This window comes from Fusarium odoratissimum (genome assembly GCF_000260195.1).
Source record: "Fusarium odoratissimum NRRL 54006 unplaced genomic scaffold supercont1.21, whole genome shotgun sequence".
In the NCBI taxonomy this organism is placed as follows: Eukaryota; Fungi; Ascomycota; class Sordariomycetes; order Hypocreales; family Nectriaceae; genus Fusarium; species Fusarium odoratissimum.
In genome coordinates, this window is record NW_022158706.1 from 195,790 (window position 1) to 218,202 (window position 22,413).

General features: G+C 48.8%; 11 protein-coding genes across 11 annotated transcripts; 6 read left to right on the forward strand and 5 right to left on the reverse strand.

Moving 5' to 3' along the window:
• Positions 1 to 546: 546 nt before the first annotated feature.
• FOIG_11236 (acyl-CoA dehydrogenase) lies at positions 547 to 1,896 on the forward strand (the record flags this gene model as incomplete). The annotated part of the gene is made up of 1 exon (XM_031211789.1): positions 547 to 1,896. One exon carries the CDS (start codon positions 547 to 549, stop codon positions 1,894 to 1,896), a length of 1,350 nt encoding a protein of 449 aa, XP_031058363.1.
• An 815-nt stretch (positions 1,897 to 2,711) lies between these two features.
• Positions 2,712 to 4,958, forward strand: FOIG_11237 (uncharacterized protein; the record flags this gene model as incomplete). Its single annotated transcript, XM_031211790.1, has 5 exons — positions 2,712 to 3,329; positions 3,386 to 3,466; positions 3,522 to 4,114; positions 4,179 to 4,367; positions 4,430 to 4,958. 5 exons carry the CDS (start codon positions 2,712 to 2,714, stop codon positions 4,956 to 4,958), a joined length of 2,010 nt encoding a protein of 669 aa, XP_031058364.1.
• An 860-nt stretch (positions 4,959 to 5,818) lies between these two features.
• FOIG_11238 (uncharacterized protein) lies at positions 5,819 to 8,398 on the forward strand (the record flags this gene model as incomplete). Its single annotated transcript, XM_031211791.1, has 2 exons — positions 5,819 to 6,308; positions 6,369 to 8,398. 2 exons carry the CDS (start codon positions 5,819 to 5,821, stop codon positions 8,396 to 8,398), a joined length of 2,520 nt encoding a protein of 839 aa, XP_031058365.1.
• A 62-nt stretch (positions 8,399 to 8,460) lies between these two features.
• FOIG_11239 (uncharacterized protein) lies at positions 8,461 to 9,679 on the reverse strand (the record flags this gene model as incomplete). The annotated part of the gene is made up of 2 exons (XM_031211792.1): positions 8,461 to 9,545; positions 9,628 to 9,679. The coding sequence occupies 2 exons, from the start codon at positions 9,677 to 9,679 to the stop codon at positions 8,461 to 8,463; spliced, it is 1,137 nt and encodes a 378-aa protein (XP_031058366.1).
• A 588-nt stretch (positions 9,680 to 10,267) lies between these two features.
• FOIG_11240 (uncharacterized protein) lies at positions 10,268 to 11,302 on the forward strand (the record flags this gene model as incomplete). Its single annotated transcript, XM_031211793.1, has 3 exons — positions 10,268 to 10,393; positions 10,438 to 10,846; positions 10,926 to 11,302. 3 exons carry the CDS (start codon positions 10,268 to 10,270, stop codon positions 11,300 to 11,302), a joined length of 912 nt encoding a protein of 303 aa, XP_031058367.1.
• Positions 11,303 to 11,535: 233 nt separating this feature from the next.
• Positions 11,536 to 12,501, reverse strand: FOIG_11241 (uncharacterized protein; the record flags this gene model as incomplete). Its single annotated transcript, XM_031211794.1, has 1 exon — positions 11,536 to 12,501. The coding sequence occupies one exon, from the start codon at positions 12,499 to 12,501 to the stop codon at positions 11,536 to 11,538; it is 966 nt and encodes a 321-aa protein (XP_031058368.1).
• Positions 12,502 to 12,905: 404 nt separating this feature from the next.
• FOIG_11242 (uncharacterized protein) lies at positions 12,906 to 14,311 on the reverse strand (the record flags this gene model as incomplete). Its single annotated transcript, XM_031211795.1, has 5 exons — positions 12,906 to 13,367; positions 13,428 to 13,704; positions 13,772 to 13,848; positions 13,901 to 14,075; positions 14,142 to 14,311. 5 exons carry the CDS (start codon positions 14,309 to 14,311, stop codon positions 12,906 to 12,908), a joined length of 1,161 nt encoding a protein of 386 aa, XP_031058369.1.
• Positions 14,312 to 14,915: 604 nt separating this feature from the next.
• On the forward strand, positions 14,916 to 16,368 carry FOIG_11243 (uncharacterized protein; the record flags this gene model as incomplete). Its single annotated transcript, XM_031211796.1, has 2 exons — positions 14,916 to 15,412; positions 15,480 to 16,368. The coding sequence occupies 2 exons, from the start codon at positions 14,916 to 14,918 to the stop codon at positions 16,366 to 16,368; spliced, it is 1,386 nt and encodes a 461-aa protein (XP_031058370.1).
• A 598-nt stretch (positions 16,369 to 16,966) lies between these two features.
• Positions 16,967 to 18,080, forward strand: FOIG_11244 (uncharacterized protein; the record flags this gene model as incomplete). The annotated part of the gene is made up of 1 exon (XM_031211797.1): positions 16,967 to 18,080. Exon 1 carries the CDS (start codon positions 17,016 to 17,018, stop codon positions 18,078 to 18,080), a length of 1,065 nt encoding a protein of 354 aa, XP_031058371.1. The 5' UTR covers positions 16,967 to 17,015.
• Positions 18,081 to 18,352: 272 nt separating this feature from the next.
• On the reverse strand, positions 18,353 to 19,507 carry FOIG_11245 (uncharacterized protein; the record flags this gene model as incomplete). The annotated part of the gene is made up of 1 exon (XM_031211798.1): positions 18,353 to 19,507. The coding sequence occupies one exon, from the start codon at positions 19,505 to 19,507 to the stop codon at positions 18,353 to 18,355; it is 1,155 nt and encodes a 384-aa protein (XP_031058372.1).
• A 523-nt stretch (positions 19,508 to 20,030) lies between these two features.
• FOIG_11246 (uncharacterized protein) lies at positions 20,031 to 22,195 on the reverse strand (the record flags this gene model as incomplete). Its single annotated transcript, XM_031211799.1, has 1 exon — positions 20,031 to 22,195. The coding sequence occupies one exon, from the start codon at positions 22,193 to 22,195 to the stop codon at positions 20,108 to 20,110; it is 2,088 nt and encodes a 695-aa protein (XP_031058373.1). The 3' UTR covers positions 20,031 to 20,107.
• Between the last annotated feature and the right edge of the window lie 218 nt (positions 22,196 to 22,413).

Consider the following 22,413-nt stretch of genomic DNA (forward strand, 5'->3'; position numbering starts at 1 on the left):
GAGTGTTTTGAGTGAATAGACCTCATAGCTAATGCTTGCATTGCGCGCCTTACCTCGCCTCAACCAAGATAGACAGACATGCATGCATATAGATCGATTCATTACATAAAAGTACTATCATCATTATCATTATACCCAGAATCCAATCCTGGTAGAGTTCCTCAGTCGCGTGTCGATGGCTTGTATCCCTACTCTGGCTAATATCGGCAAGCGTCTTATAATTTCGGTGGCCAAAACAAAAAGTTTACTGTAGAGGCGATTTATCTGGTTAATTGCACTCGCTGTCGTTAACGAAGCACCATGGAGGCCGTAAGCCGAGAAAGCCGAGGCAAGGTTAGACCGCTCTGTCATCTACGTTTATTAACCCTTTGTCCGGCGAACTGTCATCTTCAAGACAAACCATCTTGGATTTATTGCTTCTTTATTTTGAGCGGCTGGAAATCTCTCTATAAAAAACAATAAACAATATCTCAACATCAGTATTGGGTGTTATCAACATTATTTACATCTCATTACAGATTCTATTATCCTCAACTTCCTGGCGACATGAATTTTGAACTACCATTGCATATACAGAGCTTCTTGTCTCGCCTTGATTCCTTTATCCATGAAACCATTCTACCTTTGCAAAAGAGGGACGACAATGACAGATTCTTTGACTACCGCCGGGAAGCTTCACGAACTCAATGGCATAACCAAGGCCTGCCGACGGAAGAATGGGAGCGCTTGCTACAACACACAAAAAGGCTTGCTGATACGGCAGGCTTCTACCGTTTTGCATCTCCTCGGGAGTTTGGTGGATCAGGAGAAGCATCAATGAACCTGTACATGTGCGCTACTCGGTACTATCTGTCCTCCCATCCTGAGTATGGCGGCGGTGTGAGCTTGGCCAACGACTTACAGAGCGAGCACAGTATCGTCGGAAACATGCCATTTGTCATTTTGATCTATCACTACGGGACTGAGAAACAGAAGCAAGATCTGATTCCTGCTAGCATCAGTGGACAAATACGAGCTACTTTCGGGTTAACGGAGATCAACCATGGGTCAGATGCGACGCATATGGAGACAACAGCGAAAGCTGTCACTCTTTCGTCAGGAGAAGAGGGCTACAGAATCAATGGAAACAAGAAATGGCAGACGGGAATGCACCATGCAAACTACTGTGTGGTCTTTGCTAGAACATCTGGAAAAGTCGGAGATGCCAGCGGTATCACGGCTTTCCTAGTACCTCGAAACTCCCCTGGCATCACAGTTGCATCCTATGAGTGGACTCTCAACATGCCAACCGATCACGCCACGGTTCTTTTCAAAGACGTCGTAGTCCCAGCATCAGCCATCCTCGGCCCTCGCGACAACGGCCTAGCCATTGCCCAGACCTTCACGCACGAAAACAGAATCAGACAAGCTGCGTCTAGCTGCGGAGCCGCCCGATACTGCATCCAAAAGAGTGTCGAATACGCCAATAACCGCAATGTCTTCGGAAAGCCTCTCTCCATCAACCAAGCCATCCAATGGCCCCTCGTCGAACTCTCAACCCAGGAAGAGATGCTGAGGCTCCTCATCTTGCGCACTGCAGTGGAGATGGATGACGTAACGGCGCAAGCAAAACAAGATGGAAAAGCGCCCTGGGTTGCTATAGAGAAGAGGTTAGGACATAAGATAGGTATGTGCAACTACTACGCAAATCGATTGGCTTGCGAGGCAGCGGATCGCGCGATGCAGATCCATGGCGGAGATGGTTACTCGAGGCATTATCCTTTTGAACACATCTGGCGTCACTTTAGACGATATCGAATTACAGAGGGGAGCGAAGAGGTTCAGATGCGCAAGATTGCGGCTTACTTGTTTGGGTATAAGAACACTGGTGAGAAGGCGGAAAGGACCAAGTTGTGACATGCCCAGAGGCACTAAAAATAAGTCTGAGTACTGGGTACACTACTGTGGGCAGCTATCATAGTTCGTTTTAACTAAGTTTCATCCAGTTTGTCAGCGCCATCCAAGAGTAAGATGTCTTCATCCTATTTTCCATGTCTCCACCACATTCTTCCTCCTGGCGGGCAAATGATTACCTTGGTCTCCGTGATGTTATTATTAGCCGTATTAAATAGCTCTGCCTGAATGAAAGCCTTGCCTCGGCCTCTTTGCCGGTAACGCAAGTTGCCACGAGGCTGGAAGGTGTTCATGGGGGAAGAGACGGATTATAACACCTGAACCGGCTCACCCCATTCAATGATGTCCGGCCTCCTCGATCTAGCAATTATTATGAATTATCCCTACCTCACTCATAGTTTTCATTCCGAATCAAATGTGTCATCATTGCTTACATCCATATTTATTCCAAGCAGGCAAACGCAACATCGCTCTCATCATATTAACACCATGCCAAATCCCGATTTGATGTCTTTCCCGTTCAGCAGCGCGCAGACGACAACTGTGATCCGCACCATACATCAGCCCCCCAATCCTCAAATGACTACACGTGGTGTTAAAAGGCGGCGAGCGTCGATAGCATGTCTTCCATGCAGGAAGCGAAAAGTACGATGCAATGTGATCGAAAGCAAAGGGACATGTCGAAACTGCCGCTTAGACGGTCACACGTGCGTTATTAAGTCTAAGAGGCGTGGCGCGTAGGTCGATTCTTGTTAATATATTGGGAGGCTACTTATCTAACATATTGAACAAGGTCGAACGAGACGAGAGTCCTGGTGATGAAAGACCTAGAGGCATCTTCAGCTGAAACCTACCGACCCATTTCGCCATCTCAATACCTTGACCTTGACCAGAATCAACATATATTGCCCTCGCTCTGTCCCGCCTCTGCAGCTACAGATGCATATTGTACTCCAGAGACAGAACATAATGTGCCTCTTACTCATTATGGCACCAAACCACCAACTCCTCCAGGTGATGATACCTGGCCGAACTCACAGAGACCTGCCCCCAGGCTATCGACCCATGCTGAGCGCGAACTGTTGAGCGACGACAACATTCCAAGCTCTTGCCGGGCCAGGCTGCCCAACCGAAGACGGAAGTTCCCTTGGATTACAGGAGGTTTTATCCTCTTCCCGTTCTATCACTTCATCAAGCATCCTTCATCTCGGGAGGTAGATTCAGAAGTGGCTAGATTGTTAGAACAGCGAGGGTGTCTTCATGTGCCCACCAAGCCTATACTTGTGGAGTTCGTGAATAATTACTTCTTATACTTCCATCCGCTTGTTCCGCTACTCGATGAACAGAGATTTTGGGCGTCATATAGTGAACAAGCTGACAGCAACGGATATGTCTCTCTGTTCGTCCTGCAGGCGATGCTTTTTGTATCCAGCCCGGTAAGGCTATGTCGAATATCTGGATCTTGCTGTTGACTGACTCGTGTTCAATCAAGTATGTCTCTCTAGAATCGCTGGTCTGCCTTGGCTTTCATACTGTTAAAGAAGCTCAAGATGAGTTCTACTCGCGGGCTACGGTACCCATCCCCAGCAAGCCTCATGGCTGCGATAGTACGATTGACGGCTTGCTAGACACTCTTCGATCTTCAATCTACCCTCGGCGACCAAGACAGGGCCCAGGGGGCTATAATGCTAACATACCGCACGATAAGCTTCATGGATAAGAAGCCGTTGTACTGGCTCAGTATCGCTACGCACTACGCTAAGAGTGCAGATGCCCATCGGTATCATGAGAAACAAGACACACGTGAGGGAGCTTTGCTCAAACGTCTATGGTGGGGCTGTGTCCTCCGCGATCGAATCCTGGCTTTGGCACTTCGCCAGTCACCGCTCCTTAGTCCCACTGCATACAACTGCCCAGAATTGTCAGTCGCAGACTTTTCTCATGAAATTGGGACATCTCGAGTGTACGACGGCATTGTAAAACGCCTCATAGTGCAGATTGCCATAGCCCTTGGTGATTTGGGCACTCTACTGAGTGGAATACCTCCGGCGCCTTCTTTGGCAAAGGTACGTGAGTTGTGCCGTGACGAGATTGAGGGTCTTACCATGAGGCTGGATAACTGGTATGACGAGACATATGCGATGTTCAGATTACCTACCCTCATCACTGGAGCTCATGAATCACTAATACTGTTTTCCAACGTTCTTTGCACTTACTATCAGTGAGTTGTTCCCCTGCTTCTACCATGTGATTGTGCTAGACGACTAATAGGTACTGGATGACAGCGCTGCAAAGGCATCACTCTATAATCACACATTACTCAGCAGGGATTTTCTCGAGGGAGAACAGCTTGACGATCCGCCAAATGCAAGAATTGTTGCGCATAAAAGTCTCGGCTGCTGTTTGCGCAGTATTACAGAGAACATGATAGAACTCAAAGATTCGGGTTTGGTTCAATATCTCCCAGTGACCTTGTTAGTCAAACTACATAACCCTTGCTGGATAAGGCTCCGCGCTAATCAGACTTCCTCCACAGCATCAGCTTTGCAGCAACTCCATTTATCTGGTATTTATTACAATCTCATATTCAGAATTCAGACGGTGACACACAACGGGATCTGGATGCGCACCTCGATGTCATGAGCCAATTCAATCAACTTTACGACAACGCGACAAGCACCATAAAGTACATCCAAGGCATCGTGGAGCATATCAAGATTAGTGTACCGCTACCGACCTATACTGCCTCTTCTCATGGTGCTGATGAGCATGTGGTGCGACCAGCCAAGCTGATTGAAGAATCTTGGAGCAGTGATACTTGGGCAGACATGCTCTTGAAGGATCCACGGACGTATCTCCGCATCGCCTTGGCGGTTGAATTCTCGCTTGCCCGCGGTCGATGCCCGGCCGAGGAAGACTTTCCGCAATGGCTTAGAGACCATCGTCGGCACGAAGATGAACCATACTCGCATTCTTCTTCAACTAGAGGGAACTCACGTTTAAACTCGGTCTTCTTTAGTGAAGCCATGGAAGACTTCGCAGATGAAGACCAGGAAGTGCTCTGATGCACATTTTCAGATCACATACCGCTCGATGGGCCCTACGGAACGGCATTTGACCAACGGCGCTAGCTACAAGCTACAGGTGTCGGTAGTTTGATCCTCAAGCAGAGTCTCGAGCGTTTGAATGACATCACATAGCGGTAGAGAGTGGACAAGGCATGACCATCCAGCTTAGGTTATGTGCTCGGCCCTCGGCTACTAAAAACCACTGGCACCGTGGGTCTGTATTGGGAATAGAGGGGTTGGCTTGATCCCTGTTCTGGACCAGGCTATTGACAGAGAAGGTTGGAACGACGAACTATCCTTGGTTCTGGTACTTGGAATAATATAACTCTATTAGTATTAAACCTGCTAAAATACATCCTTGTTTCTATTTGTCATATTGCATGCTTACTACAGACCTATTTCATTAGACTTATAAACATCCTAACCTCGAAATGTGAGCAATAGCTTACACTAAGAATTACTGCTGGCTCATATACCTATCTGTCAGAGCGGCAGATACAGTAAGCTCGAAGCTGTGGTGGATGCGGGGAAGATGCGCCTTTTGCTATCCCCCTTGAAGCTAGAACGCGGGGCCCCGCGTATCAGAGCATTCGCTCTAAATTAGGGTAATTAACTACCAGCTCCAAGGACCAGCTCCAAGCACAGCGTGTTACCCAATCATCTCTGGCATTATCATACTGTTATAGGGAGTGCCATGAGAGTCCGGCCCCTAGAACCCCCTCGCAGGTTGTTCACCTCCACTTTACTCCAGACTCCTGATACCCAGCCAAGATCTCTTGCCAGCGCCTTACAAGGCTGTCACTCTGCCTGGAATCATCGCTAGTCCTCCCCTATATCCTTTTATCTCTGTTGCATAGATGCCTTCGCAACCTCCCTCTTCCCAGCCGAGCGGTGATCCGTCCAGCCGGGCAACAGCATCGTCAGCAAAACGAAGCGCCCCTTGCGATGGCCAGCGCCCGTGGAAGAGACGCTCATCCAAGGCCTGTCTATCATGCCGAAACCGTAAAGTTCGTTGCGACGTCACCGATGGAGGTGTTCCCTGCACGAATTGTCGACTTGACAGCATCAATTGCGTACTGAAAGAGTCAAATCGGGGTCGGAGACCTACCGCCGCCTCTTGCCAGCGTCGCCGCAACTCGAACCCGCCCGCTGCTCGGGACCGCTCTTCTGGTTCGCCCCCACCGATATTTGTGACTTCACGTCTAGCTGCTGCAGTACCGGAGCCTCTTGAGCCAGAAGAGTTATCTGAACCCGATGAACCCGACGCTGAGGCAGAAATTGAGCCAGAGGATGAAGACCCCCGGTCTCGTTCTCAACCACTCAATGCGACCGAAATTTCTGTATCCGGTATGTACTGTTGTGTGTGCTTTCGTGGTTCTAGACAGTGAACTTACTTACCTTGTCCAGACCAGCAACAGCAACCCGCTGACGGAGAGCCCATGGATGAAATCCACGTTCAGGTCCATGACGACCAGCCGTCAAACACAGAACCGCCTGCGCCCATGCAAGGCGTGAACCTCGATGCTCCATTCGACTATGTAGAAGAGATAAGAACCTCCAGTGGACCTTTTGCACCATCCCAGCCGGAAAGAATCACAACATCATTACCAGCTTTCATCCGACCCCCTCCTCAACACCTAGATAATAGAGATATGTACTATTTATCACATAAACTGTGCTTGTCGATTCCAGATCCAGAGTTTAGAGATGAACTGCTACGTGTTTACATCACAGTGGTTCATTCCTTCTTGCCAATCCTCGATATCGAAGAATATGCTGGCGCTATCCTTCACAACAACGGCCGTAACCCCATCAGCCTTCTGCTATTCCAAGCAGTCAATTTTGTCAGCGTCACTTTTGTGGACTTCAAGACTCTGCATTCAAGAGGTTATGCTTCACGACTAGCGGCTAGAAAAGACTTTTACGACCGTGTCAGGATTCTCTACAGTTTAAATTATGAGTCGGATCGGATGGCGTTGATTCAGTCTCTTCTGCTGTTGAGTCACTGGTACGATTGCCCAGACGATGACAAGGATACGTGGCATTGGATGGGTATCGCCTTGACAAATGCCCAAGTTGGGGGCTTGCATCGAGATCCCGAACACCTGAAAATATCGCAACAAGAGAAGAACCTCCGTCGAAGGTTATGGTGGTGCTGTTTGATGAGGGACCGTTTACTGGCCCTTGGATTACGGAATCCGCCGCGTCTAAGAGAGGATGAGTACAACGTCAAGCCGCTCACCTTGGACGACTTTGACTTCAGCTCCCCATCGACAAACCTGGATAGATTGTTCCGGGGCTTGAAGGTCACATATCCAAACTCAGAAAAGAGACAAAGTCTAGCTGTAATGTGCATTGAACTAAGTAGTCTATGCGTCTACATTGGACGTACTCTCAACACCTTGTACACGGTTATGGGCAATTACCTCGGAGGGGTTGAGTACAGTCAGCAATCGACTGGGCGGCCCGATAGATCCCCAGAGCAAGCCAAATCACTTTCTGAACGCAGTACCGAGCTCAAAGGTTGGCTTGAGAGTCAGAACATTCACTCTCGTTACACTGCCAAGACCGGATCACGGCCGCCTGTTACTAGTACGACCGACGACCTACATGCTGATGAGATATTGCGACTTCACCAGGCCCAGCTTCGAATGGTCTACCTAACCGCACTGGGTGCTCTCCATAGGCCGCAGGTCTTCTGCTTCGGCTCCAACAACGATGGCGCGAGAAATGATGGCAGCACAGTATCGAGGGGAAATGTAACGGACACAGCAGTCGAGATGACCAAATTGGCCTTCAACCTACAGCGGGATAACCAACTGCGTTTCCTACCGACCCTTGCCGTTCCAGCCTATCTCGCTGTCACTCTTGTCCATCTCTTCAACACATGCTCAGACGACGAGGAAGCCCGGAGTCTCAGCCTCGGACGCCTCTACCAGTGCGTAAACGTCCTTCAGCAGCTACAAGAGATGTATACATCTGCGGACTACGCCATGCAATTTCTCAACTCGATACTAAAGAACACTGGTCTTCACGTTCCCTGGACTTTACCAACCGGGGGAAGCAAGTTTGGAGAACGCGAAAACGCGGGGTATAAGCCTCGGCTAGATATGGGACCTAACACCGTTGCGGCAAGTTGCATGTATCCGAGCCCGAGTACCTCGGGCAACTGGAACCAAGACTCTGCGGCAGAAGAGCCGGGCTTAGGTCAAGACGATAGCAGTCGGACAGTTACAGTGGCCCAACAGCCACGAGTACCGATGGTATTTCCAAATATGGTAATGGAAAGCTGGACTACTACCGACATGAGTGATCTTTTGGCCGGGTCGCCATTCCCAGGGTCTTGGTGCGATGTTGAGACACTGTTGCCAACTCTTCTCAACACTGAAGGCGATGCAGACAGTTTAATGACTGTAAACTTATCGAACTTTATGTAATATACTTTTTCTTTGTTGATACTATTGGCTTGTGCCGACGTGACTCTGGAAATGAACCTGAGTTAAAGTTTAGAATCCACTGGACGCAACAGATATACTCCTTGATCAATCGCATAGTCTTCACCATGCTCCCAGTTCATCCACGTCTTCAATGTCTCCTCTGCGCCGTGACCCAGACTCAGCCGCTTGCCTTTCCACTGTGTGTCTACCGGTCTCGCCGGCGTGGCAGTCAGGTTTACTATCGGTCGCTGTTCGTAACCCGCCTTTTCCATCTCCTTGTCCTCGAGAACAGGGGCAACGCATGCGTTCAAGCCGTCAAATATGTCCTCCCATTCCTCGCGTGTCTTCTCCTTGAACGTTTTGACAAATACCTCTTGCATCCGTGGCCACGAACGCTTGTCCTCGCGCCGCAGGCCAGGACTTAGAATGTCGTCGCTTGTCAATCCCAGGCCTTGGAGAAGGTTCTCAAAGAACCGAGGCTCCAGTGCGCCTACAGATATGTACCGTCCTTGATCTTTGCATTCGTAACATTGGTAGTAAGGGCAACCTCCATCTAACAGGTTGGTTCCCTTTCCGCCGTTCCAAGCAGGCTCGTCGGACCTCAGTCGTGGTATGGTTCCTATGTATGAGGCGCCATCCACCATGCTCGCTTCGACAACCTGGCCCTTGCTTGTCGAGCCTCGATGATAAAGGGCCATGAGAACACCTGAAAAGGCAACCAGACCTCCCCCTGCATAGTCTGCGAGAAGGTTACCAGGTGCCGATGGTGGTAGTCCGCTACTTCCAAGCTTACTTAACACACCAGAGACAGCCAGGTAGTTGATATCATGCCCGGCCATATCCTTATATGGACCATCGCGACGAAAACCAGTAATACGCACCACGATCAAACGTGGGTTTGAGACGAGAAGAACAGAACTGGGGCATAAGCCCAGTCTTTCGAGAACGCCAGGTCGAAAAGGGTCAATCAGGATATCAACCTTATCGAGAAGGCTTTTGAGGAGGCGGATACAATGTCGGTTCTTGAGATCTAAGACAATAGACGACTTGTAGGATGTCAGAATATCCTGGTTTTCGTAGACACCTGCGCGATCGACTCGGAGAACCGAGGCACCATATGAAGAGAGAAGCTGCCCGCAGAAGGGACCTAACAAATCACATATCAAGTCAGACTTAATTGTAGGGATCGTTATACTTGGAATGGGAGTAGACTCGACGGCCAAACCTACCTGGGGCGAGACCTGCGAGCTCCACGACTCGCAGGCCTGTAAGAGGTGGCATGGATATCATACGAAGAGCGATATATTTAATTACTTGCGAGTGAACAAAGGTCTTGACTTTGTGCCGGTACACAATGTTATTATGTCTGTTCTTTTTGGTGTGGCTTTTCTTAGCCATATCCCATTCCAAAACAAGTATAATTATAAGATCGGCATGTCAATGGTGAAGAGCGAGTTGCATTAACCGTAATCCTTGTCAAACCTAACCGACTGGCTCAGCATGTAGAAATACAGGCGAGAGCCCGAGGGCACCCAGCCTGAAACCATGACAGTGGGAAGGTTGCCGAGGAGGATAGGCCATATAAACTTGCATGGTTTCTAAGCCAAGATCATTGAGAGACGTTGATCATTGAGAGACTTACCTCAACACTACAAGGCCAGATGTCACAAATTGGATCACTGCGAAAGGATATCGTCGAGCATGTTCGATGAAGTTGCAAAGAAGAGGAGCTCAATCCTCCAGTCCCAAGAGAATATGGAGATATCCCTGTCTCATATGAAGCTATCACTAAAGCATGGCTGACCGCCACTTTGGCCCGAGATGTTTTTGGATCAACTATCAAGAGCTTCAGTTTAGGTCCAAAAGATGATGGATCTGCAAATCGACGTCGTATCGAAATCGAATGGGAAGGCTTTGGAACACACAAGCTCCCAACTTCAGTCTTCTGCAAGGCAGCTCATTCTGCAGAGAATCGTATCGTCTTGGTCGCAGGAGGTACCTACAGCGAGGTCTGCTTCTATAATCACATACGACCTCAGCTCAACATCGAGGCGCCGTGGGCATATTTTGCTGGCTATGATCCAAGGTCATGGGCCGCCATTGTGGTCTTAAAGGATATGGGCCAAGAGACCACATTCTGCAACTACAAGACAGACTTAACCAAAGCTCAGTTCGCCGAGCAGGTTCAGATGTTGGCAAAGTTACATGGCCAGTACTATCAGTCTCAACATCCCGATTTCGAACGGCTGCTCATCTATAAAGACCGGATCAGTAACTTGATCGAAGTTGGCCTCGAGACCATGTGCGTCAACGGATTCAGGGCTGCAAAGTCGGCAATTCCCCCACGACTATTTGCGAAGCAGAATGAAATTTGGCCTTGTACGCTCAAGTCAGTAGAGCGTAATGCTGCGCTTCCAGCGACGGTGGTTCATGGAGATGTTCATCTCGGTATGTGGCTCCGACCCAAGTAATAGACCGGGGCCTACCCCCTGTTGCTATAGGCGCTGACGTGATTGTTCTCCTCAAGGCAACTGGTATATAACACCTGATGGACATATGGGCCTGACAGACTGGCAGACAGTAGCAAGAGGACACTGGTCTCGTGACCTCGCATACGTCCTGGGTACGGCTGTAAGTGCAGAGAAGCGCCGTCAGTGGGAGCATGAAATGGTTGAGATGTATGTGTCAGAGCTTAGAAAGCACGGAGGCCCCAGTGTTACTGTTGAGGAAGCATGGCTTGAGCTGCGGAGGCAGTCACTCGGTGTACTGGCTTATTGGACGCTTACTCTTACACCTTCTGAGAATCTGCCTGACATGCAGACGGAAGAGGCATGTCTATGTTTTATTGGACGCATATGTACAATGATGGACGATCACGAGGTTCTTGACGCTTTCAACTTTTGATTTCACGGACTGGAAAGAAGACATGTATACACTGTTGACGGACGTCAAACCTTTATACAAGTAGACCTACTGATACCAGAGTGAGTTACTCAATTGCATCAAATATCCCCTTGCAAAGAAGACAGGCCTATCACACTATCTCGTCGTTGTTTCTCTATTGCCACCTGACTACACCCCAATTTGTGTGGCCTAAGATCAAACTCAAACACTATCAATTTGCTAACATCAGAGGTTCAGATACCCATTATAGCTCTATGGCGATTTTCATTGGCCTTCTTTGCAGCGGTGATGTTTGGTGCGATCATCTCGAAGCCATGAGGCAATCCTGGATACACATGCAGCTCGGTAGGGATGTTTTCGGCCAGCAGTCTAGTGGCATACTTGACATTCTCTTGCAGAAATATATCAAGACCTCCGACTTCGATATATGTTGGCGGAAGATCAGCTAGACTCGGAGCTCGAGCAGGAGCCGAGTAGTACGAGATGGGAGCTTCCGGTTGGCCTGCTTGATCTCCGAGGAGCGCAGTCCAGGCCGTTGCGTTGTCTGCAGTCTTCCAAAATGCAAGAGGCTCCATCGCTTCGTTGGCAACCATATTTCGGTCGTCTATCATGGGATACAAGAGGATCTGCTTAGCTAGGCGCGGCTTCAATCCCTTATCTCGAGCCATCAATGCAACACCAGCGGCAACACCACCACCTGCGCTCTCTCCTAACACCGCGATTCTTCTCGGGTCGACACTGAACTCCTTCGCTTTACTGTTCAGCCAAAGTAGAGCCGCGTAGCCGTCCTGAACAGGAATGGTTCCCTTGAACTCCGGCGCCAGTCGGTAGTTGACGCTGAACACAGGCACTGATGTCGCGCTGACCAATTGTGCCAGTGGCCTTGCTTGAATCTCTGCGGACCCTAATATCATGCCTCCTCCATGGAAGTGTAGTAGGCAGGGTCCAGGGTCGGACCGAGAAACTGTTGGGGTGAGAGCGAGAACCGATATGATGTAACCATCAGTAGCTTTCACTTGATACGATCTTTGTTCCACTTCCGGACAGATGTCCAACTTGTCAAAGAGTGCCCTCATGCCAGCTTCTCGTGCCTCCCGCCCAGCCTTGATATTATCCAGGGAAAGCGGCTCTCGCTTGGACAGTACTGGAACGAGCGGCTTCAACACAGACCAAAACTCGGGGTCGTATTGAAGAGGCATTGAGTATTATGCAGTGGTCGTTTTTTCTTGAATTGGAAAGAAATGAGATGCTGTTTGTGAGGTAACTACGTCTATTTCGTGGAGATATGAGACGGGTTGTTGAGGTAATCTCAATAATTAGTATGTGCTGTTCTCTATTTATTTATCATAATTAGAAATTTCGGAACCTTAGAGATACATATCTTGCAGTAGACTCTTGAAGGTCATTCCGTACTTACGACTCTGCGCCATTTTGTTGAAATGTTAGCGTGGGGTTGCCGAGGTGATTCTAGACTTCACAGTAGATAGGCTCACCATCACTTGTTTCAGTTTAACTAGGCTTATTACCATTAACCTTCAAGCAGTTTCAGGTATTTAAGCCTTTTTTAAATGTATTATCGAAATTAGAAAGGGGTTTAAAAAGTCTAAAGCTTGCTTTCTGATGTTTGCTGATCCTTCAGGGATTCAATACGGCGCAGAGCTGCTTCAATCGCCTGCCTAGTCTTTGAGAAATAGAGATGGCTGAAGCTACTACTGGACTGTCCACTAATAGATCTTGCTTGGATTCCATGAGCTATAGTTGCTCCTCGAAGGTAGTGAAAGATTATCGCGGTATCCCAGTCTTTACCTCGGTTATCTTGGCGCATGTCGAACCCCACAATCTCCGCATAGCGGGCCAGAAGTTCATCTGGCTCAGGAATACCCGACCTTGCTCGATGTTCTAGCTTGTATGGGGAGTCCTGGAGTGACAGGGACGATTTTCCACTCTTGGTATAGTCAGAGAAGAAAGGACTTATGCAGAAGACGAGGTCCATAAGTGGATGGCCGATGGTGGACAGTTCCCAGTCGAGAATAGCAATAACTCTTGGCTCAGTTGGGTGAAGGACCTTTTGGCAGGAGGCTGTTAGCAATTCGTCTGCTTTACTAAGGTGGAAGAGGGACTATACCAAGTTGTCGAACTTGAAGTCTCCGTGGACAATCGCGTGTCGATCTGACGGTACGTTCTCTCGCACATATCTTACCACTTCGTCATACCTCTTATGAGCTCGACCCAAGGGTTTTCCAGTCTTAACATGCTTGACAGCAGCTTGCTGCAACTCAATGCGACTCCACGTGGCGCAGTGTCGAGCATAGAATCCCGTCTTCTTGCCGTAACCCTCAAGTCCAATCTTGTCTGGATCCAGTGAATGAAGCCAAGCCAGAGTCTCGATAGCGGAGAACCATCTGCAAGCAACAACATCGTTAGCTGAATTTCAAGTCACATATTTTTTTTAGTGGCACCGAAACATACGCCTGCCGTCTATCATCTGGAGAAAGCTCTTCCATGTCCGTATCCGTGATGATTCTCCCTTTGACGAATTCCATGACCTGAATATCCAAGTTAGCATGAAGAATAAACATTCAGATTTATTAAACTAACGTAGAATTGGGTGCCAATAATAGAGCTGTCATTGCACAATGTGAAAACCCTGGGAACTGGGAACCCTTTAACAGATCCCAAAGCCTTCAATACTCTGAACTCACGATCTACCTGGTGGGCAACCGGGCTGATGGCCTTCCCAACAGGCTTCTTTCTCAAGATGTATCTTGCTCCGCTGTACTCTATTGGTTAGACGGATATCAACATATTTGACGTAAAGGTTCACCATTCAGGTACTCACGCAGCGTCATCCAGGTAGTAAGTGGGATTACTTTGGCCATATCCGATCTTAGATGTTGTAACTGGAAGTTTTAGATTGGGTATTTCTTGTGATGAGATTAAATGGCTTCCTAGAGCTTCGTCATCGAGATCATGACGGCTACCAGCCTCAGTGTCTTGATGTGACCCCATGATGGGCCTAAGTCGAGATCAAGGAAGTCAGATGAACAGGAAGCGCTCTCGTATCAGCACATATCTCGAAACCTATCGATTTTATGGCAATCAATGATGTACGTTGGATTAGGATTGTATGTCACAAATCATCACCAAAGTCTTGGCTGGTGAATTGATCTCGAGCTGGCCTTATTTCATATAGCCGAGGTTGGACTCGGACATCATATTATTCGTCCAGTGCGTATTTCGTATTCGATGGAATTCTCAGGCCAGTCCCAGCGCTGTGAGACCATATACTACCACGAATACTGACAATTGCCAGGTATGTAGTCATAAACCGAGGAGTTCTGAGTACGTCTACAGCACGTCACCTCGGCCTCTAGGTGTGAGACGCCCCACTGCACACAATCCATGTTGACGAATTATCCTTCTGAACGCTGTAGAAAGAATATATTCATATATTCAAAAATTTATGGATTCAAAATCAGACACTGAACTTGAATCAAGCCCTTCTGTATAGGTTCAAGGACACGATTCCATGTATGAATGAAACATACCATTTACATCAAACCATCGATATCACATTATTCTTTCCACACCACCCTCGCGACGCGACGAAGCCATGGCAAGCGAAACACGATCGAGCAAGGCTTATGTTCTTGGTGTTGGCATGACGAAGTTTATGAAGCCCCGTGGTCTCCGCCAGTATCCAGACTTAGGCTACGAAGCCGGCATTAAAGCCATGCTAGACGCCCAGATCAACTACGACGACGTTGAGCATGGCGTGGCCTGTTTTGCCTATGGAGACTCAACCTCGGGACAGCGCGTGTTTTACCAGTTTGGCATGTCATCCATTCCCATCGTCAACACGAGCAATGCATGCGCTACGGGATCTGTCGGCCTGTATCTGGCTCGTACGCTTGTTCAGAGCGGCAAGGCCGATTGCGTGCTCGTGGTGGGATTCGAGAAGATGAATCCCGGAAGTCTCAAGAGCGTCTGGAGTGATAGACCCAGTTCAAGTGGTCGCTTTGCCGCCAAGATGCGAGAGTTGGCTGAGCCTTCAAACTCTCCTCTGACGGTGCAGTATTTTGCAAACGCAGGCCGAGAATACATGACAAAGTAAGTCAGATCAAACCACCCATGTTTTTCTCTTTTTATAGATTACAGCTAACATGATTTGTACCAGATATGGGGCAAAGGAAGAGGATTTTGCGGAAATTGCCCGCGTTTCGCATGAGCACTCGCAGCGCAACCCCTACGCCCAGTTCCAGCAGAAATACAGCCTCAAGGAGATTCAGGACTCGCCTACCATCTACTCGCCTCTGACGAAGCTGCAATGCAGCCCAACCAGCGACGGGGCCGCAGCTGCAGTCATTGTGTCTGAAAGGTTCCTCGCTGCCCGGCCACATCTCAAAGGACAGGCCATTTTAATGGCTGGGCAGGCGTTTTGCACCGACTCCCCCAAGACATTTGGCAATAGTGCAATGGAGCTCGTCGGGTATGACATGTCACAAAGGGCTGCCAAAGCAGCTTTAGCTGAAGCGGGCGTGGCAGCGAATGATATCCGGGTCTGCGAATTGCACGACTGCTTCTCCGCAAACGAGATGCTACTCCTAGATGCCCTCGGCTTCTGCGAGCCAGGAAAGGCGCACGAGATGGTCCGAAGAGGAGATATTACATTTGGGGGCAAGATGGTGATCAATCCATCTGGCGGTCTGATCTCAAAAGGTCATCCAATTGGAGCTACGGGATTGGCTCAATGTGCTGAGCTGACCTGGCAGCTACGTGGGTGGGCCAATACGCGACTTTGTTGTGAAACACGCGTCGCGCTGCAGCACAATCTTGGCCTCGGAGGCGCGGTGGTTGTTAACGTGTATAAGCGCGCCGATGAACAAGCAAACATCAAGGTTAGCGATGGTGAGGTGGCTAAACATAGCTGGCTCGGTTATAATCCAGCGGTTGAAGCCCGAGGGATAGGTTCCAGTGATGCCGAAAGAGTCAGGAGCAAGAAACACAGAAATGACTTTGCTCTCGGAGAAACCGCTGACAGAATTCGAGCAGTTGCGAATTTGTGAGGGTGAGGCGTAAGGACCATGAAGAAAACCGCAGAAAGTCATTTGGGAATAGGTGGATGAAAGCAAGTCATGTATTTATCCAAGTTTTATCATCGATAGAGGACCTAAATTTACAGAGGAGAGACAGGTAGAAACTTGAGATGAAAATGAGCGAGATACCCTGTAACTTAGCACTTGTCTGCTTTGGGTTCTCAATGTGGAGAAGATATCCACTACTGCAAGGATCCTTCATGCACCCCGGATTTCTGGGCCAGGCACGTCCATGTGGGTCGTTAAGTGTTACCTACGTCTCCCTGCTTAGATTAAGCCACATATGGAATAGAATTGTCTGTCGCCGAGGAGAGATAAATGTCCCCTCGGGTATCGGATTATGATATGAAAGATCATGGTGAGGTCTAGCCTGGCATTGCGGGGTAGAGAAGTTTAAACCAGGCCTTGCGTACCTGAGGTTGAACTATAAAGAATGGCCCATATCCAATACGACTCTAACTTGTTACTGTCACGGCACTTCTACTCACCGACTGACACCGACTGACACCGACTGACACCGACTGTTTGCGATTCTCAATATTCGTTACTGCCTCACCGTCTACATCATGAAGACCTTCTTTACTTCCATCCTGCCAGTCCTGCCTTTGGCTACAGCCATGGCTATCCAAGCCGAGCAAGCCAGTTATGGACCTCAGATGTTGAAACGTGCCAACGGTATCGTTGAATACGCCAGAGCACCACTTCTCTCAACGCCCTGTGAGACCGAGTTCCATCCTGACCAGCTCGACATTGCTTGGGTGGAGCTCATCGCGGGAAACGCCATTCTGAGAGTCAACGTCACAAGCGGAGAGAAGAAGAAGTTCCCCCTCAAAAACCCAGTCGGGCTCCCGAGCGGGATGGAGTTTATGCCAGATGGTTATCTTTGGTTCTCCGAAGTAGCCGGGAACGCTATGGTGCGTTTGGATCCCAAGGACGGGAGCATGACGGAGTACCCGTTTCCTTGGACCAATATCGCTGCCGTGGATAATCTTCCTGTTGGTATTCGCGTCACGATCGATGTGTCGGGGAATCGTGATCGTGGGGCCTGGTTCACTGCTGCTGGTCTTAATGCCATTGGTCGCATCGACATTGACACCTTTGAATACAGCCTCTTTCCATTACCGAATCCACTCTCGGTCCCGCTCATCATTCAGCCAGGTCCAGGTTCTACCATGGTTTTCTCAGAGATCGTCGGCAATCGAGTTGGCACAATTGACGTTCACACCAAAGAGATCAAGGAATACACGATTCCTACACCTCTATCTCTGGTCCAGGGTGTCGCCACAGATGACGATGGTCTGATTTGGTGGACAGGCACCCTTGGCGGAAACTTTGGAACCATCGATGTCAAGACAGGAAAGGTGACGGAGATATTCATCAATGATATTCGGGCGGCTGGGAACGCCACCGTTGTTGGCAATCCCTTGAGCATTGGCTCATCTGCTGCTTTGTCTCTGCCTGGACCTATTAGAGTTGGCACTGATGGCAAGGTCTACTTTGTGGAGGGAAATCTGGTCTTTTTGGGCAATCGTGTTGGGCAATACGATCCCAAGACAAAGAAACTGGTCGAGTACTTGACTCCGACGAGCTTGAGCGGTCCATGCGATCTCAACAACCAGCATGGAGATGCTATTTTCTTTGCCGAATTCACAGGCAACGGCCTAGGCCGACTTAGTTATTAAATGAGCTAGATAAACGCCTTCTTGACACCAGCAGCTTCCTATTCACCATTTATATAGCTACTCAAGTCATTTAGTTGACGAGCGAATAATCATTATTTTCTGAGCACTTTGTTAGACAGAAACACGGTTGGTAATAGCAGACCGTCATTTTTATGCAAGCAGCACCTTTATCTTATCTGAAGTTACGGAATGGCTTCCAAGTAAGGTCTCTTTGGCCAGTCACGAGTAGTAGATCGAAGTGCCTTGTACATTCGATAAGATAGACCCATTATTCATAATCTACTCGAACGAGAAGGCTGTGCCAGCCTAACAAGGCCTTCCTGAAAGCACGTGGCAAGCAATGTTCCATCGTGGCTCCAGATACGCGAAATCACCAATCCTCTTTCATCATCCGCCCAAGGACTTTCCATCTCAACGAGCATCCAATTATCAGCTCGTAGTTGATGCAGGTTGTGAATGTACACAGTATGATCCATGGAAGCCGCCATAGTCACCTGTCCTCCATCTTTAGGCGCTCCCTCATTGTCCTTTAGCTCCTCTAATGCCAATGCGTCAATGGCTCCTCCAGTGCCTTTTGACCGATGCCCTATGGTGGATGAATCAGAGTAGTCTGATGTCGGGCTGGAGAACCGAGAGGCGTCACGGGCTCTGAAAGTGGTGGCTAGAAAATAGTTGTCTGACATGTAAAGCAATACCGCGGCGTGGGCGTGATGATTGCCATCATGATCGTCATTGTCGACATCAGCCGTATTCTCCAACATGTTCCTCAAGCTTTGGCTACTGCATGAGAACTCATGTTCACTTTTGGCGGATCGTAGTGGTGAGCTTGCGATACGTCCTCTAGCTTCAACCCAGTGACAAAACCTTTTGTTACTCGGTGACGCAGAGCTGTTCGTCCTACTGGTGGACCGCACACAATCACAAGGCTGATCAGGACAAGCCTGGCCTGCAGCGGATTGGACAAGTGGACGCGAGGGAAGCTTCTCCCCTTGAGGGAAAGACACAGAATGCTGAAGAAGACTCTTGCTCTTCTGCGACGTATGGTTCTTTGCGAAGCTCGCCGTTGCATAAAATACAAGTTCATCCTCTTGTGTAGCTCGAATCATGCGCGTAGCAAAGCTTCTCGTATCGCGTACTCGCTCCACGCGGTAAACAACGGAAGTCTGAGGCTGAGCCGCCTTCAGGAAGTGGCAGTGAATGCTGTGCACCATAAACTCGGCTGTCACGGTCTCATACCCCGCCAATAATGCCTGGGCCATGATTTGACCTCCATACACGCCACGAGCCCATGGTGGACAGTTCAAACGGCCTCTGTTTGTGAAGCAATCATCTTCCTTCAAGGAGCGTAGCGAAACAACATCCTCGATATGAGATCTGCTATTTTGAGGCTCTCTGCTTCCACTGTCATTAGGATCGTATTCAGACATGTTGATGGTATGTTATTTGTGACTCTTGATAACAGGAGCAGATGCCGATAACAGCAAGTGCGGTCTGATGAATTATAGACTGTATTAGTTTACTAATTCATATAAACATTGGATTATTATAAGATTTTCGTCCTTGCCCTGGCTTTAACCTGATACGACAAAAGATTACATCACGATTGTGGATTTATCGGTTTCTTGGTTAGCGTTGGATTCAGAACAGTGCAAAACCCGAGGCTATTAAGGGTAAATAAATAAAAACACCAAGAAGCAAATAACAGTTAGCGATTCACGTTTACAAGTTCACAAACTTGAGATAACTATACAGAGACATCTTAGACTTGCACGATTCTAGTTTATTGACTTCTTTATTTTTCAGGAACTAGTTCAGCCTATACTTAAACTAAGCTCTTATTATTTCGCAAGGAGCGTTAATATTCTTTACTAAATGTGAATATGAGGATTAAAAACTTCTATATTTGAGAAAGCTCTGAGTGTATAGTTATAAAATAATATTCTATTATCCTGCAAGTACTGTTGGGAATAAGAGCTACGCCCTCTACCTTTCCAATAACCCCCGCCAACATGCAAAGACGACGTGCCTCAGAGCGAGACGCCCTCGGGTCGTGGCTGTTGTCCAGCTGCCGTGCTAGGAGGTCCAAGCGGCTTATTTCCATACGGCGTGACATCAATCCCCAACTCCTCCGCCTTGATGCGAAGAGCGAGTCGCGCCGAGTGGAAACGACAAAAGGCAAACTGATGAAACATGGCGTACAGACCTTTCTGAGGGAGAGGGCAGTAATTGATGATGGAATCACCTTCTGGTCCGAGAAAGAAAGCATTTCCTTTTTCCCAGCGCTCGTGACATTTCTTAGCCATTTCATCGCCTAGAATAGCTTGAATTGCGCTCTTGGAGTTCATGTATCCTGTTGCAAATACCACAACGTCGGCCTTTTGGGATGAGCCGTCCTTGTACTTCACACCGTCTGTTGTGAAATGCTCGATTTCGGAGTGCACCAGCTTGATCTTTCCATCAGCAATGAGCTTGCAGCATCCTGTATCCCAGTAGAAGCCACCTTGGTCAAACGGAAACATTGAGTATGCGCCACCGCCGTGGTAGCCATCGTGGAGACGGTATCCAACATCTCTTAGCGACTGTAGCAGATCCGCGTCGATTTCCCGCGCTATCTTCTGTCCCCGTGGCATTACTTCGTACTCCACTGGGTAAGAGTGCTTCAGAAAGTTGGCTTGGTCGAGGATATCGATATCTTGACCTTCTCGTCTGCCCGTCTTCTCGCGGCTCTTCCAGAGGTGTCGGACACTCTTCTCCACGGACATGACATGTGTTGCGCTTCTTTGGATCATAGTGACATCGCAGCCATTCTCGGTCAGCTCGAACGAGATGTCATGGCCGGATGTTGCGGCGCCTACAATGATGGCTCGCTTTCCTTTCCATTCAGGGTCCGTGCGATGGTGTGATGAATGAGTGATTATCCCCCCGTTCTGGCGAAAGTCGTTCATGCCGGGCACCTCGGGGATGTTTGGCAGAGTTCCGGAAATACCCGTGGCGATCATCAGATGCCGGGGGTGGAGAATATGCTTCGTTCCATCTTGGCGTGTGACTCTCAAAGTCCACTTGCCCTCGTCCTCGTCGTACACGGCAGTCTTTCCGTCAAGGGTTGAGTTTGCCCAGATATTCAAGTCCATGATGTTTGCGTAGTTCTTCAAGAACTTCGCCAACTGCTGAGCAGGTAGAAACACAGGGAACCAGTGCGGAAATGGCAAATATGGTAGATGGTTGGTGAATGTTGGGCCGTGCAAAGACAACGACGCATAACGACTTGCCCAGCTGCAGCCGGGGCCATCGCCCTTTTCTATAATGAGATGTGGTATTCCCAGGACTTTACAGCGAGCCGCCATAGATAGGCCGGTGTGTCCAGCGCCTATGATGACCACTGTTGGCTGAAATCCCTCTTTGCCAGCTGCTTCATCATCCCTTATCTGTTGGTAGGTCCGGCTTTTACCTAAAGGATCATGGTACTTGCCGGCCTGGTACCTTTCCTTGTCTCCGTACTCTGCATCCCAACCATGAACTGTCTCTATGGCGGTGCCAACGCTGTAGATCATCCATGATTTGGCATCAGCCAGATCAGTGGCTGTGCCTGTCTTGGCCTTGAACGGGCTAAGACGGGCAACGCCGACGCCAGTGCCATGAGCGAAGTCGAATTCGAGATGAAGAAGAATAAATGAGAGATCTGGACCAAGTGTTTCCACCGTTGCAGGAACATGAGGATTTAGTCGAATATTCGTGATTGCAGTCTTGGAAAGTCGTTCTGTCAACATGGTACCAATTTTGTCATGGCCCTGCAGAGTTCTGATGTCCCATGTGAGAAGTTCGACGTCTTTCCAGTAGCCATTCTCGTGGACGGCTGAAAGAATAGCATCTACATCCTGTGCCTCTACCGCCTTGGCGAAGACGTGAATGAATTCCTCAGCGACTTTGGCAGCATCAACAGACCCGTAGTCTGGAGTGAAGCCAAGTTCTGAGTTTGTTGGTAGGACTGCGCGCTTGATGTGACCGTAGTATCCACAGGTTTGGGACAGTGGCACCCCAGCCCAGCCAATTCTGGTATCAGAATCCGGCGGGCGGATGGCTTCATCATCATAGTCCTTGGTGTTTGTTTGAGGCATGATTGCTGATCCTAATATCTTTCTTCCGTGGGCTGCTTAACGACAATGTTTGTATTGACCCTAGGTTTTATTCTATCCAAAGTTTATTGGTTTTGTATATAATCAGCTCGCCACTACAACATCCGTATCGTTGCATGGTTTTACAGGTGTTGATGCCGGTGCCTCGGGCCGAGTCTGGGTTTCGATGCTAAACGAGCCCCTGCTTCGCGGGATACGTC